At 35.5% G+C, this 15,232-nt stretch overlaps 1 protein-coding gene across 1 annotated transcript in view; it reads right to left on the reverse strand.

The window, feature by feature from the left end:
- The window catches only part of USH2A (usherin), a 681,643-nt gene that overhangs the window by 636,356 nt on the left and 30,055 nt on the right, over nt 1–15,232 (reverse strand). The window contains exon 3 of the mRNA XM_045081155.1: nt 4,865–4,997. Coding sequence (XP_044937090.1) covers nt 4,865–4,997 — 133 coding nt within the window. The remainder of the gene's footprint in view (nt 1–4,864; nt 4,998–15,232) is intronic.

Here is a 15,232-nt window from a genome sequence, read left to right on the forward strand (position 1 = left end):
CAGCTCGCAGTAATCTCCTGCACAATTACCTCTCCTGAATGAAACCATCTTGGATATGGACAAAAGTATGGAGGACAGTGACTTAATTTTTTGATTAAAAAAAAGGGAGCAAGCACGAGAAAGAAAATGATTTATAATAAGTCCACGGGAACATTCTGTACCTATCTCTTTTCTGATTAGAGAGGTGGCATGGAGCCTGGCTCATTAGGCAGAAGTAATGAGCCAGTCTATATGCCATCTCTAATTAGAGAAAAGATACAGTAGGTACAACTGTACCTATAAATTGATAGAATAAAGACAAAAATTATTTTAAAATACCCTTTCCCTTGTAGCACTCTGATGCCCCAATAAGGAGAAAACTGTCATAAAAACTAAGCAACATTTGAAATAAACCCTTTTCTAATGATGTGCTTTCTAGTCAGAAGTTACATTTATTTTTACACAGTTTAAAAACAAATATCATATTCAGTCCACACTGTCCTTTTGCAGCACTCATTCAACATTTAGTGTACTGAAGAAAAATAGAATCAAGTCATTTCAACCCCACAGTGCATAGCGGACTAATTTATAGCACTTTCAGATATTTTGAGGAACATTTGGTGCAATAAAACACTTTTAGATGTACTAATGGGGATTAAATATTGAAATAAGTCTCACAAGATTTAATGTTTTATTAAGAGATTCTGTATGCAGAGTACTTTATAAAATTCTCCAATACACTAATTACTCAAACCCAGTTTCTAAATATATAGTTTCCTTCAATTACTTCTTCACATAAGTTTAGTTTGATCGAAGAACATATACAAATTAAAATAGAGTTATGTCTAGGCATTTGTCTTCAGATATCTCAACAATCCTGTAGAAAGATATCATTATCCCCACTTATAAGAAAATAGGTGTTCAAAGAGGTTAATAATAGCTGCCACCCACTGAACATTTACTATAAGGTAAGCAACGTATTTTACCCACACATGATCTCAGATAATTCTTGTTATAGTCCTATCAACTATTTATTAAAACATCATTTCGTAGGTCAGAAACCTGAGATTTACAAAGGATACATATTTTCATCAAAGGCACACAATGGGATTGGATTTAATTCTAAGTTTTTTGACACCAAAGATAGGAAATTTAACCACAGAGTTTTAGAATGTATTTTGAATATCAAAAATACACACCTTTTTTTTTTTTTTAATAAACTAGATCACAATTAGACAACTCAGGCCATAAGGGAATACAAATTGAAATTTTACATTACTTCAAAATTAATAACATCTATAAATATCCACATGACAACTCCAAAGCCATGATCATTTATGCATTTATTGAAAGTATCTGAAAAAAAATTGAATGTCTGCTATATACAACTGATAGGGCTATGTAACTATTAGAATTAAAATTTAATGAGGTCAGTATAAAAATTGATGATACTTTTATATAATAGAAAATGAAGTTTGAAAACAATACTCCATATAATTGCATGAAAAAAGAACCAACATACATAGAAGTAAGTCTTACAAATGAGTGAGACTTCTGGCCAAAAATTAACAATGTTGGAAGAAATTAAGAAATGCATTAGATTCATTGATTGGAAGATCTGATATCATATAGATGCCCATTTTCCCAAAATTGAGTTAATGATTCAAATCTCAGCAGAATTTTTGTGAAAACTGTAAAACCACTTCTAAAATTCATATAATAGCCAAAAAAATACTAAAAGGAAAAACAATTCAAAAATTAAATACTTTCATATTTTAAGACTTCTATAAAATTACAGCTATGAAAACTAAATATTTTGACTCAAGTGTGGGCAAAAAAAATCATTGGAACAAAATAGCTCAGGAACAAACCCATCTCCACATACATGGTATATGGTCTGTTGCAGTTACCATGTACTGCAGGGTAGTGAAGAAATTATCTGTTTAATGAAATGTTCTGGGTCAGTTAAAAATTCAGGTGAGAAATAATAAATGAATCTTGACCCCTACCTTGTACCACACCCAAAAATAAATTCAGATAGAAAACAGACCTAAATTTGAGAGGTTAAATTATGACATTTCTAATTAAATTGTAGAAAGAATATCTCCATGAGATCAGGGTTCGCAAAGATATCCTAAACAGGACATAAAAAATACTAAGTATAAAAGAAAAATTAGTAAATGAAGAACTTCTGTTGATCAAAGAATATCATTAAGTTTTCAGCAAACACAGTTGCCAGATTCTGGAAAATCAGTAATGCTTTTTAATGTATGTACTTAATACATAGTCTCAGGGTGCCTGGGTGGCTCAGTGGGTTAAGCCGCTGCCTTCGGCTCAGGTCATGATCTCGGGGTCCTGGGATCGAGTCCCGCATCGGGCTCTCTGCTCAGCAGGGAGCTTGCTTCCTCCTCTCTCTCTCTCTCTCTGCCTGCCTCTCTGCCTACTTGTGATCTCTCTCTGTCAAATAAATAAATAAATCTTTAAAAAAAAAAATACATAGTCTCATTTGATCCTCACAATGGAACTGTAATGTCATCGTTATCATTTTAAATTTGGGGAAACTAAAAGAATACAAGAACTCCAATTCAAAGGATACATGCAAGGGATGCCTGGGTAGCTCAGTGGGTTAAAGCCTCTGACTTCAGCTCAGGTCATGATCTCAGGGTCCTGGGATTGAGTCCCACATTGGGCTCTCTGCTGGGCAGGGAGCCTGCTCCCTCCTGCCTCTCTCTCTCTCTCTTTCTCTCTCTCTCTGCTTGCCTCTCTGCCTACTTGTGATCTCTCTCTGTCAAATAAATAAAATCTTAAAAAAAAAAAAAAAGGATACAGGCACCCTATGTTTATAGCAGCATTGTTTACAAAAGCCAAGACATGGAAACAGCCAAAGTGTCCACTGATTGATGAAGGGAAAAATTCATCATGTGTGCACACATACATACACACACACCCACAGAGTGGAATACCATTCAGCCATAAAAAGAATGAAATCTTGCCATTTGCAACGACATGGATGAACTAGAGAGCATAATGCTGAGTGTAATATGTCAGCCAGAGGAAGACAAATACCATGTGATTTCACTCATATGTGGAATTTAAGAAACACAACAAATGAGCAAAAAAAAAAAAAAAAAAAAGAAAAATAAGATAGAGAGGCAAATCAAGAAACAGACTCTTAATTATAGAAAACAAAATGATGGTTACCAGAAGGTAGGGGGTAAGGGGATGAATTAGACAGATGATGGGGATCAAGGAGAGCACTTGTGGTGGTAAGCACGGGGTGATTCATGAAAATGTTAAATCACTATATTATACACCGGAAACGAATATAACAGGGTATGTTAATTAAGTAGAATTAAGATAAAAACTTAAAATACACACAAATTAAATTTGTGGCTACTACATTTTAGTTATTGAAAAGTTGTTCCAAATCATATGGCTACTGAGTAGAGAGATGGGATTTGAATTCAGGCAGACCAAAGTTTAAGGTGTTAAGGAACTGTGCAGACAATTGCTCAAATGCATAGGTAGGTATATATGTGTGTATGCATGTAGTAGACAGATATAGACACAGGGCTATAGAAACATAGACATATATAATTATTTCTGGCAAATAACTGCTAATAATATTGAAATATAAAGAATAATCTAAATGCTCATGAATAGGATCTTGTTTTAAAGCTCTTATTACAGCTACAGAATTGTGCACAATGCAGCCATTTTAAACGAGGAGGCATATTAACATGGAATATTGTCCATAACATTTGGAGGGGAAGTATTTATTTTTAGAGGGCTCAGAGAAAGCATATGTATTATAATTTCATTTTTGGAAAATTATATTTATAACCGTATCTCCAGAGATATGTACTAAAATTCTGGAAGGGTATAAAAAATTAACTGTATCTACAAAGGTAGAAAAATGTAAAATATTCTCTATTTCACAGAGTTCTATATTGGTTGAATTTTCTTATAATGAGTATTTATTATTTAATATCATAAAAGAACAATTCCATTTTTAAAGTATAGGCAATATATAGACAATTGTGCTAATTATTTCAAGATAATTCTAAATTCAGTTTCTGTTTTTATTCAGGATGTAGTATATAATATCTTTTTTTAAACCTATATGGTCTGCTTTTATGGTGGGAAGATATGAACACCATAAATCCAGGTTATTATTGTTGAATATTATTTTTCAGTCTCTACTTCTCTAAATCCTACTTTAAAATTCAAACCAAAAAATTGAGAAAATATAGTTTATCATGTATTGTTCTTACTTAAAAATTGATCTTAATAGGTTACAGTTTGATTTTAAAGTTTCCCTCGTATAGCGGGTTGAATAGTGACCTCCAAAATATATGTCCACCTGGAACCTGTGACTGTGACCATATTGGAAATAGGGTCTTTGCATATGTAATGAAGGATTTGGAATGGAAAGCATATAGGATTGGGAGGGGGAGGGGGATGCTAAATTTAACCACAAGTCCTCCTGAAGAGAAGAGAAGGGAAGAGGAGAGAAGAGAACTCAGAGGAGAAGGTCAGGTGAACTTAGAGGCAAAGATCAGGTCTGTGCAGCTACAAGCCAAGGAGCACCATGAATTTCCAGAAGCCATCCAAAGGGGAGGCCCAAAAAGGGAGGATCTGGAGGAACCTTCAGAGAAAAACATTACTGCAAACCCTTCATTTCAGATTCATAGGCTCCAGAACTGTGGGAAGAGGACAAATTTCTGCTTTAATAAGCTTCCACCCAGTTACTGCCAATTTGTGGCAGCAACCCCAGAAAACAAATAAACCTAGATATTTAAAAAAATATATATTATTTTTGACACTTTCTTTAGGAATACTGTAATTGGATAAAATAAATAATTTCCTGAAGTCAGAAACTTACCATTTGAACTCTGTCCTATTTGAGTAGTACCAGAGGCAAAATCTATAATTGAACCACTTAGAGTTCTTGCATCAAATGCTGTATTATCCTCCTCCAAACCATTGATGAAGAAACTGATCTTTGTCTGATGCACCTGTAAGAAATTATCACCATTATTATTTTAAGTGTGTAACCTTGTATTTCATAATAACTACATTTCAGCAGTCTCTCTCGAGTTAATTTCCTACTTCACTACTTTCTTCAGTTGGAAAAGAATGAAAGCAAATTATTTTAACGGCTCGATGATATATCTCTGTGTTTATATATCTAGATATGAACCTACATATTTTAGTTTTATGCTGTGATATCTACCAGGGAATTCACAGGTATATATAATTATTTGTCCCATATATTTAAACAGCTCTGGCTGCCATGACTTCATAAGTTTAGATACTGGTTAAATTTGTTATAACCATATTTGGAAATAAACAGAAATAAATACAAAAGGCAGAAATATTCAAATCTAGATACACCAAAAACGTATAACATATGGATATAATTCAGTTTAAGTTGCTAATATAAAATGAATCTTATAAATATTTCTTCTATTAGTGTTGGTACCATAGTTGGTGATATTCATTGGTACTTCTCCAATACAGAATATAAAAATTTAACAATAATATTCTAGGCTAATTAATCAGACAACTAACAACTCCACATCAAAGATCAACAAACTTTTTCTGTAAACAGGTAGAGAATAAACATTGTTTATCTGCAAGCCAAGCGATTTTATTTTGTGGCCCAAATGTTCCAGGTTACAACTGCTCAACTCTGCTACTGTAGTAGGAAAGCAGAGAACAAGCATGGATGTGTTCCAGGGAAATTTTACTAAACCATTTGACAGGGTAGCCTGGGTGGCTCAGTCAGTTAAACACCTGCCTTTGGTTCAGGTCATGATTCTGGGGTCATGGGATGGAACCCCATAATGGGCTCCCTGCTCAGAAGGGAGCCTGCATCTCCATCTCCCTACCTGCCACCCCTCGTTCATGTTCTACTTCTCTCTCTTTCAAATAAATAAAACCTTTAAAAACATGAAAAATAAAATAATAAAACATTCAACCAACCAGATTTGTTCCATGAGTTGTGGCTAGATGACCCCTCAATTACACTCTAATTGTAAAATTATGAAGTTACAAAATTTTATTGGTGTGCAGTGACACCTGAATAGCCAGTTCAAATGGTTATGCAGACTACTTAATAGAAAATCTTCAATGACTGAATATATTTCTGAGTAAACTGATGGGCTGTTTGATACTAACTTTAATCTCGACAAAGTCCTGTTCAAGTGCTTTTAACTTGAACGTACAAGGAATTGGTGCTGTGGCAAAGAGGCTGAAATGGCAAACAAAACAGGAGGGTTGGAGTAGGGATGGGGAAAGAAGGAATTACAATGTCTTGCAATCGAAAGTTTCGATGCTAACACTTTAATTAAAGTGACTCTTAATCTCACAAAACAAACTGAGGGTTGCTGGGGGGAGGGGGTTTGGGAGAAGGGGGTGGGATTATGGACATTGGGAGGGTATGTGCTTTGGTGAGTGCTGTGAAGTGTGTAAACCTGGTGACTCACAGACCTGTACCCCTGGGGATAAAAATAAATGTGTATAAAAAATAAAAAATTAAAAAAAAATACATCAAATCATAGCATTCAAAATGCTGTTCTATTAAAACTTCCTCATGGTAATTGATGAAAATAAACCATTCTCCAACATCTTTAGATCATATGTGAGTAAGCAAATGTCTTTAGAACACTTTTCAACAGCCCTCTCTCTCCAAACCAACCAACTAACCAATCAACCAATCCTGGAAGTTAACAACATAATTACTTGGGAATAGTAATTCTTCAAGAAGTTATTCCATATAACTTTTCTCCATAGTATCTAATCTGCTTTTATTAAAACCATGTACTTCTCTAAGTCTACTGACCCCATGTTACATTTTACTTAATTATAAAACAAAGCCTTGACATAAACACCTAAAATCACATACCAGGTCCTTGCGGGCCTGCATATATACCTCTCAGCTGGGTCATAGGACTGCATTTTTTTTTGCATCCCATTTTTTACAGCCTGTTACTGTCATTTGGTGTTTGACTGTTATCATTATAAAAGATACAGGCTTTTCTACTTTGTTATTTGTAGCATTATCTCATGTTTTACAACATCTTTGTGCAACATGCAGGCACATGAAATATAACTAGTGAAAAGTTCTCGATGGTATTAATGCATAAAAAAGAATGTGGTTCCATCTCTACTGTCTTTACCCAGCCAAAAGCTGATGAACAGCCAATTTTCCTTTATCACATTAGCACAGCCATGAGGGAAACACATTTGTTCTAGTCAGCTACACTAAAGATACTATTACCAATCTAACATATACATGTTTTATATCAGCAGTATTCTCAGAGCATGAGAGAGCCAACAATATATTAACACTAGCATGACAGTTTATTTAAGAAAAGAAAATTGTCTCTGTAGAGGGACAGAAGTTAGAAATGTATGGCTAAAGCTCAGTGTCACTGGTCTAATAAAGGTAATAATTCTTAGGCTTTCTTTATAGCAGGTAACACTCCTGTGACAGTTCTGTCATATCATTCAAATAAAAATGTTGTCTTTTACAAGTTTAAGTGCACCTTTATTTTGAGTCAGATAGAAAGCATGTTTTTGATTTTCTATATTCACTGTATTATATCTGTAGTCAAGAGTTCAGGACCTTCCTTTTTCTTTCTTTTTTTTTTTTTTTTCTTTCTTCTTTCTTTCTTTCTTTCTTTTTTTTTTTTTTAAATCAACTCATCACATATTTGCTTAGTCGAAGGATTCAGTGTCACTTGCAGTGAATTCCAGAAGGATGTTTTCACTTGGTTGGTACTTACAAAATGATTAATGATGATCTCAAGCCACTCTCTTCTGTTGTCCCCTTCCCTCCCAACCACCTTTCTATAAATAAGATTAAATCTTCTTTGGTGTTCTGTACCATGTTTTATATTCCAAGATTCTCTTAACTGCTTTGCAATTCTGGCCTGGGGCCCCAGCACACTGGAACCGTGAAGACGAAGGTAGCTCTTGGCAATAGCTCATTCTGATGATCCCCTTGCCAGTTATCTAGAGGAATAGAACACATGTGGTGGAATTTCTGATCTGCTCAAGTAAACTTCATACCTATCTCATTCTCTGCCCCTGGAGGATTAGAGGAGTTTGTCCATGTTTATTGGTGGGGCTTGAAGGAATGAATTGCCAAAGCCAGTAGCAGCTGTAGAGAAGTCTTAAATCCCATCGCAGGAGATTCAAAGGACACATTGGCAGAAATATAGAGGGAAGGAGATCATTTTCGACACTCCATCCTCTTGGGGTTTTATAGTTCATTTCAATGATATTTGGGGGGGGGGTCAAATTTGTGTTCCTGTTGTGGTCTGTATGCATTCCTTTGAGTCCAATAGTTTATTAGTTGTTTTTTGTTGTTATTTTAAGTAGAATCCCTGACCCTTCTCCATGCCTGATTAGATGGGGGTCTAATTCAAAATTCCAGAAAGTCATATAATAGCTGAGAAGCTACCAAGAAAAAAAATACAATCAAGCCCACCTAGACTAGACTATTGTAACTGTCAAGCACCTGTTCCACTAAAACACCAAATCTTTGTTGCTTTTCTGCTTCTGCTGTCCACCAACCACCGAAGAAAGTGCTGACTGAAGCTAGTCACTATGCAGAATGCCTGGGCTAACTTCCTCACCAGAGAAAATCCTTTTCTTGTTGCCTATATTCATCTAATTTCAATTTAATTCCATATAGCAGGAAGCCAGTACTCACACTGCCCCCACAAATTACAAATAAAGAAAATAGAGCCATGATCCTTTCTCCCAAGGGACTTGTAGGTATGAATAATTTTATAGACTAGTGTTTGCATCACAATAAATGATGACAGTTGTTTTTGACTTACGTACTGATTCAGTGTGCAGTTAATAAATTGCTGTCTTTTTCACAGAGTTGTTTTGAGAAGTTGTGCCTTAATCCATGCATGTATGGTATATAATATAATTTTGGGCTTTTCCTGTAAGACTTGTCTTTTCAGAACCAACTTACGAGCCTCCCAGAAATACCAGTTTCATTCATTTAATGGGTCTCATTTTAAAGCAAAGCCTTTTTAAGAATTTTGAAGAATACCCTTTTTATAGATTTAATATAAAGTGATTTGGCAACATATCTTGAATTCCAATTCACTTCCAAAAGATGATGATGGATGACACAAATATAAAGACCATCATTTTGAATACTAAGAAATTTAAAAAAAAAAATAAGAAGAAATAAAACTACTGTGATACAAATCTGAAGGGAAAACTTTGTGGAGGAAACATGTCTTGGACTTTCTGAAATAGAAATCGCCCTAAAATAGAATTTCTATTTCTAGGTTAACGAAGCCTGTAGCAAAAATGCATCCATAATTTTTTTTAAGCATAAGGAAGGCAATTTATTCTGAAAACTCCAAAGATTATTTTAAAATATCGTAGGTATGTTTTGTTCCCTTACCTGAGCACATGAGGAATGTCCCTCTTACTGCTTACTATCCTAAACCAAAGGTCTTCTGAGGTTTCTCCTTACTCATCCTATCCAATTTGATTTCTAACTAATCACCCAGAGCCAATTTCATCTAACTGGAGAAGTCTCCGCCCTGTCTGATGATCACACAGTGCTTAATTCCATCTCCATATTTTGTCCAAACTATTTCTATGGGAATAACCTTGCTACTGTCTTTTGCTTTACTAAATTTTTAGTACTTTTTAAGACATATCTCAAGTCCTGCATCTTTCAATAATCCTTTCCTAGCTGCTTCAGCATTATAAAAGAGTTCACATTTATAGAAAAATCAGCATATTGGCATTAAAACTTTTATGTGTATTTACTCTTTTTATCCTTACAACAATCCAAGGAAGGTTTGTTATATCTCTATTTTAAAGGTAATAAAACAATCACAGAAAGCTGAAAACAAGAAGGTTATATTATTCAAGGTCACATGGAAAGGTTGACTGGTTCCAGAGGCTGTTCAAACCGATTTTTATTAGTCAGTTACACCCAGTTAGCATTTCGAAATAACAGCCATCTCATGTGTCAGACCCATCCGTGAGTCTCCACTAGAACTCCACACAGTGATGATTCCAACGTCACGTCAAACACCTCCCACAACGAGAAGGGTAACAACCCCGATGAACTACATAATCACTTGTCATATTCCTGACACTGTGCTGAATGCTCTACTTACGTTACCTCGTTGAATTTGCAGATTGTCCTTCTACAGTGCTATTACCTCCAAAATAAGGACACTGAGTTTTAAGTGCTCCAGTGTCCCCCTTCTGCAGACGTGGGGAACCTTTCATCTTTGAACACCTTTTACTATTATAAATGATTAAGCTGAAAAATATCTCCTTATAGCGCCAGTTCATAGGTCCCAGCTCTAACTACTGAAACCACACCAAACAAACCCAATCCCTTTCCCATGTGCAAGCTCACGGATACAAAGAAAGATGTCATTTCCTCCTAAGTCTTCTTCAGGATAAATGCGCTTCTTTTCCGTGGTATTCTAAATAGAACATAGTTTGGGTCTCTCTTCTTAAAATGGGGCTCCAGAAATACTACAATCTCTACATGTGATTTGACTTGCCAAACTGAAAACAGGATTATCACCTTAATATAATCCAAAATTGCAAGCTAGATTGTTGGCGATGACATCACAGAGCTCAAACTGATAAATTAAGTTGAGCTGACTACTCACTAAAATACTGTCTTTTCTTTCTTACATCACTGCTTAAAGCACATCCGTCCCATCTTGTATCTCTGCAGTTAGTTTCATGGACCCAAGGACAGAAATTTCTATTTATCCACGTTACATTTCATCTTGTTAGATTCAGCCCAGTGCCCCAGGCTGTCAAAATCTTTTTGGACGCTATGTCTGTCATCAATGTATTTACCATCCTCCAAGATTTGTGTCATTTGCAAATTTGATGAGCGTGCCTTAAGTGCTGGGCAGGAGCTCAATAAATATTAATTGATTGATTGACTAACTGATACTCCAAAAATAAAACTACCAACACAATCTACACTGTTACAATTCTAAGCAATAAAGGCACCGTTGTCTAACAGACAAGTATGTCATGCAGGGATTCATCACCTTTGCAGAGTGACCTTGTTTACTAACATGAATTTTTATATAATTATAAATACTCTAGTCTATTAAATATTCCCTATTGAGCCACATTTATACAAACAATATGAATAAAAGAGTTGAGGCAATTATACAGGGAAGGTTGATTTGGCAGAAATTAATCACTTGGGCTGCCCTCAAATATTTGGAATGTATATGTATTCCCATAACTAGTTTGATTCACTGAATAACTGCTTATATTTTCATTCCCTTTAACCATATGAAAGATCCTACAGGGAAATGATTTTATACACAGATAAGTTCCTCAAAGATCTTTGTTTGTTTCTACTTTTCATTTTCCAGGAGCCCATACATTTTATTGTAACACTTATTCCTCTCTTCTCCTTCTATCTTCCTATTGCCTCCCATCTCATCCCTGTGCCCTACACACACACACACACACACACACACACACACACACACACTTTGGTTTTCTTTCCTCCTGAGTAACTCAGACAAGCTAGGCCCTTGAAGTGGTCTATGCCTCAACATATTACATTTTCACTCTAGGTATGATGCTTTGGATTTGCTAGTCTCTCCTTCGTATCTGTTAAAGCTCTCTGTTTATTACAACCTCGTAAAAACATGCCTCTAACTGAATCCATCTCTAAAAATTTAACATAGGAACATAAGTGATTTTCTTCATCCTATCTTGACTAGATGGGAAACTCTCATGGCCATGGTCTCCCAAACGATTAAAGTATTCTTTCTCTCTTAAAAAAACAAAAACAAACAAACAAAAACCCAAAACTATTAGCTTATACAGATACGTGACAGAAAATCAGCAAGTGGTCTGATTTATTGCTGATTTCCTACGGCATAGGGATAGAGCCAGCCCTTTCTCTGTAGATACCGGCTAGGAACATTTCATGTACAATTCCACATTTAAGAATGCTTTTGCTTCACCGATGATCACTCTATTCTACACTCTTAATTATCCCACTATCCCATTGGTTCCCTTTTCTATTTTATCTTTAAAAAACAGACAACTTCCCCAAAGTAACTAGAATTAGTTGTAAAACACCCTAGTAACTGTTCAGTATTTTATACCCTAAAACCTAGAAATTATTTGTTATAATTTCTTCTCCTTAAAAGTAAGTCAACTCACTTTGTTTTCCATGTTTAGGTAGGAAACTCATCATCGTATCTTTCATTAAAAGCCATAGCTTTAAAAAGCAAACATAGCTTTTTTGAGAATGGTTCTACAGTTTGAATATTTAGTGAGCACATTACGATACGCTAAGTGGTATGCAACACATAAGAGGTATATGAAACACAGGTCTTTTCTACAAGGAATTTACAATCTGTAATGGAAATGGGACTGTAAAAATATTTCAATAAATAAAATAAATATGAATAAAATGCTTAGAGACAAACATGAGGAACAGGAATAATCTTAGAATTCTGCTTCTCTATTTCTCTTGTTCCCACAACAGTGGTACTTCCCAAATGAGTTGTCTATATGAGCTTTGCCCTGTGTCTCTTTTCTCATTCTTATTCTCTCTGTAATATGGTTCAATTAGTAGGTTTTGTTTTTTTGTGTTTTGTTTTTTTTTTTACTACTTTAAAAAACGGTCTCAAAATGACAGGTAAGTTGCAAAAACAGTGTATCTTTTTCTTCTGAAACATTTGAGACTGAATTTCTGACATATCTCTTATCCCTGAATATGATAGTGTATTTGGTCTTAAAAAAGACATTCTTCTACCTAACCACAATACAATCATCAAAATCAGAAAACTAAAATTGACACAGCCTTACTATCTTATCTTCAGACACCAATCAAGTTTTGCCAATTGTTCCAAAAATGTCCTTTACAGATTAAACAAAAAAATCTAGTCCAGAATGACATGTTACATATATTATTATGATTCTTAAGTCTTTGTTCTGGAACAATTCTTCTATCTTTCCTTGACTTTCATAATCTTAACACTTTTGAAAACTATAGTTATTTTGTAGATCACCTATCAATTTGGCTGTGTCTGTTTCCTCATGATTAGATACAGGAGATTCAGTGATCATTAGATTTTATCATGTATTATATAATTTCTATTTGTTCCATTAGTGATAACTTTAATCATATGAATAAACTGGTTTCTGTCAGGCTCCCGCACTATAAAAATACAGTTTCCCTTTGTAATTAATAAACATTTTGTGAGCAGATATTTAAAGACTGTATACATATCCTGTTTTTCTTTTTTTTTTTTTTTAATTTATTTATTCGACAGACAGAGATCACAAGTAGGCAGAGAGACAGGCAGAGAGAGAGAGGAAGCAGGCTCCCCACCGAGCAGGGAGCCCAACTCAGGGCTCATTCCCAGGACCATGGGATCATGACCTGAGCCAAAGGAAGATGTTTAACTGACTAAACCACCCACCAACCCGAAAATTCTGGTTTTTTGAGTGATGAGTGACACTGAGAAACAAAGAGAATTGCTACGTATACACATACTGTTTGGTTGCTATTCTCCCAGACCCTCCCTCTCCCCAGTGGATAGAAGTAGGGAATATGAAGATGATAGATAGATGATAGATGGTAAAGATATTAGATACAGATACATCTACTATATTGTTTCTATATCTATGTATATATATGCTTGCACACACACACACACATGAAGTGAGATTACACTAATAAATTCGATTCTAACCTAACACCCTTCATCCTAAGTTTCTCTCTTTTTTATATTTATAACTCTTTCTTTGAAAGGGAGAAACCTGCCTCCCCTTCTCCTCAGTAGGTGTACTTATTTGATGCATTCTCCTGTACATCACTAATATCCATATGTCATGGCAACCCTGCCTCCAAAGATAGTTCTTTATCACACTCGGGTCCTGCCATCTGTGCCAAGTTACTCCATTAAAGCATTCCTCCAACTACTCAAGCTCTAACATTCCAATATTGTTATGCCTGCCACATTATAACAACTCCCTTATCATGGTCGCCCCTGATTTCCATGAGACTAAAAATAAATAGTAAATTCCCAGTTGTCATCTTATTTGAACCATCAGCAGCATTTGACAGAGTTCAACATTCCCTCCTTCTTGAAACACACATGTCGCATGGCTCTAAGTATATCAAATGCTCTTAATTTCCTCTTATCTCTCAGGCTGATCTTCTCAGTGTCCTTTGCTAGGATCCTCTTCTTGGACCTACAAATACAGAAGTGTCCCAAGACTCATCCTTACACCTCTCCTTCCTGTATATATAAGTAGTTCTTCAACAATATCGTCTTATCTCAGTGCTTTAAGTAACATCATTGGGTTGATTACTTCTAAGTGATTATCTCTTAGACTTCTAAACTAGATCTTTACATGTATCTTTCTATTCAACATCTCCTCTTGGAAGCCTATTAGGCATCTCAAACAGAAATGTTTCAAAATAGAGCTCTGCTCTTATGTCCCATGCTGCTTCTTCCACAGCTCTCCTCACCTTGGACCACGTGCAACTCTTTTCTCTTCTAGTTGTTTGGCCCCCAAAACTAGAATCCTCCCCGACTCCTCTCTTTCCCTCATGCCTCTCAGCTAGTCCTTCCAATCCAGCAAATCCAGAAGTTCTACTTCCAAAATGGATCCATAACCCACTCATGGCTCATCAGTCCTCTTGCTGCAACTCTGGCCCAAGTTGCCACCACCGTCCCTCCCCAAGATTTTTGCAGTGGCCTCCCTGATTTGGTACAGGTTCCCCTTTGGTATATTCTCAAGACAGCAACCCAAGGACTCTTGCTAAAACAAAAGCAGATCGTGCCACTCCTCCGCAAAAATACGTTTAATGACTTTTACGTTGTGTAAGTTAAAGTTCTGCAAAGCCCTACCAAATCTGGCCCCTTGTTATCCCTAGCTTATTTACTTTTAGTATGTTCCTGTACTTTCTGTTGCAGCTACATTGACCTCTTCAAATACTCCAGGCACTTACTTTCCTCAATCTTTGCATTTTCATTTCCCTCTACTTAATGTTATTCCTACAGACACATGCTGGCTTATTTGCTCATCTCTTTCAAATAGTTCCTTAAACGTTAGCAAACCTTTCCTAGCTACCCTACCTAAAACTATAGCTTAGTCCTTCCTAACCCCCTTCCTATATGATTATTTTCTCTATCCACACTTAAGTTGCATTTTTTTAAACTTTTCTTTTTAGCATTAG

The sequence above is a fragment of the Mustela putorius genome, unplaced genomic scaffold (assembly GCF_011764305.1).
Source record: "Mustela putorius furo isolate JIRA1106 unplaced genomic scaffold, ASM1176430v1.1 tig00000508_pilon_pilon_pilon, whole genome shotgun sequence".
In the NCBI taxonomy this organism is placed as follows: Eukaryota; Metazoa; Chordata; class Mammalia; order Carnivora; family Mustelidae; genus Mustela; species Mustela putorius.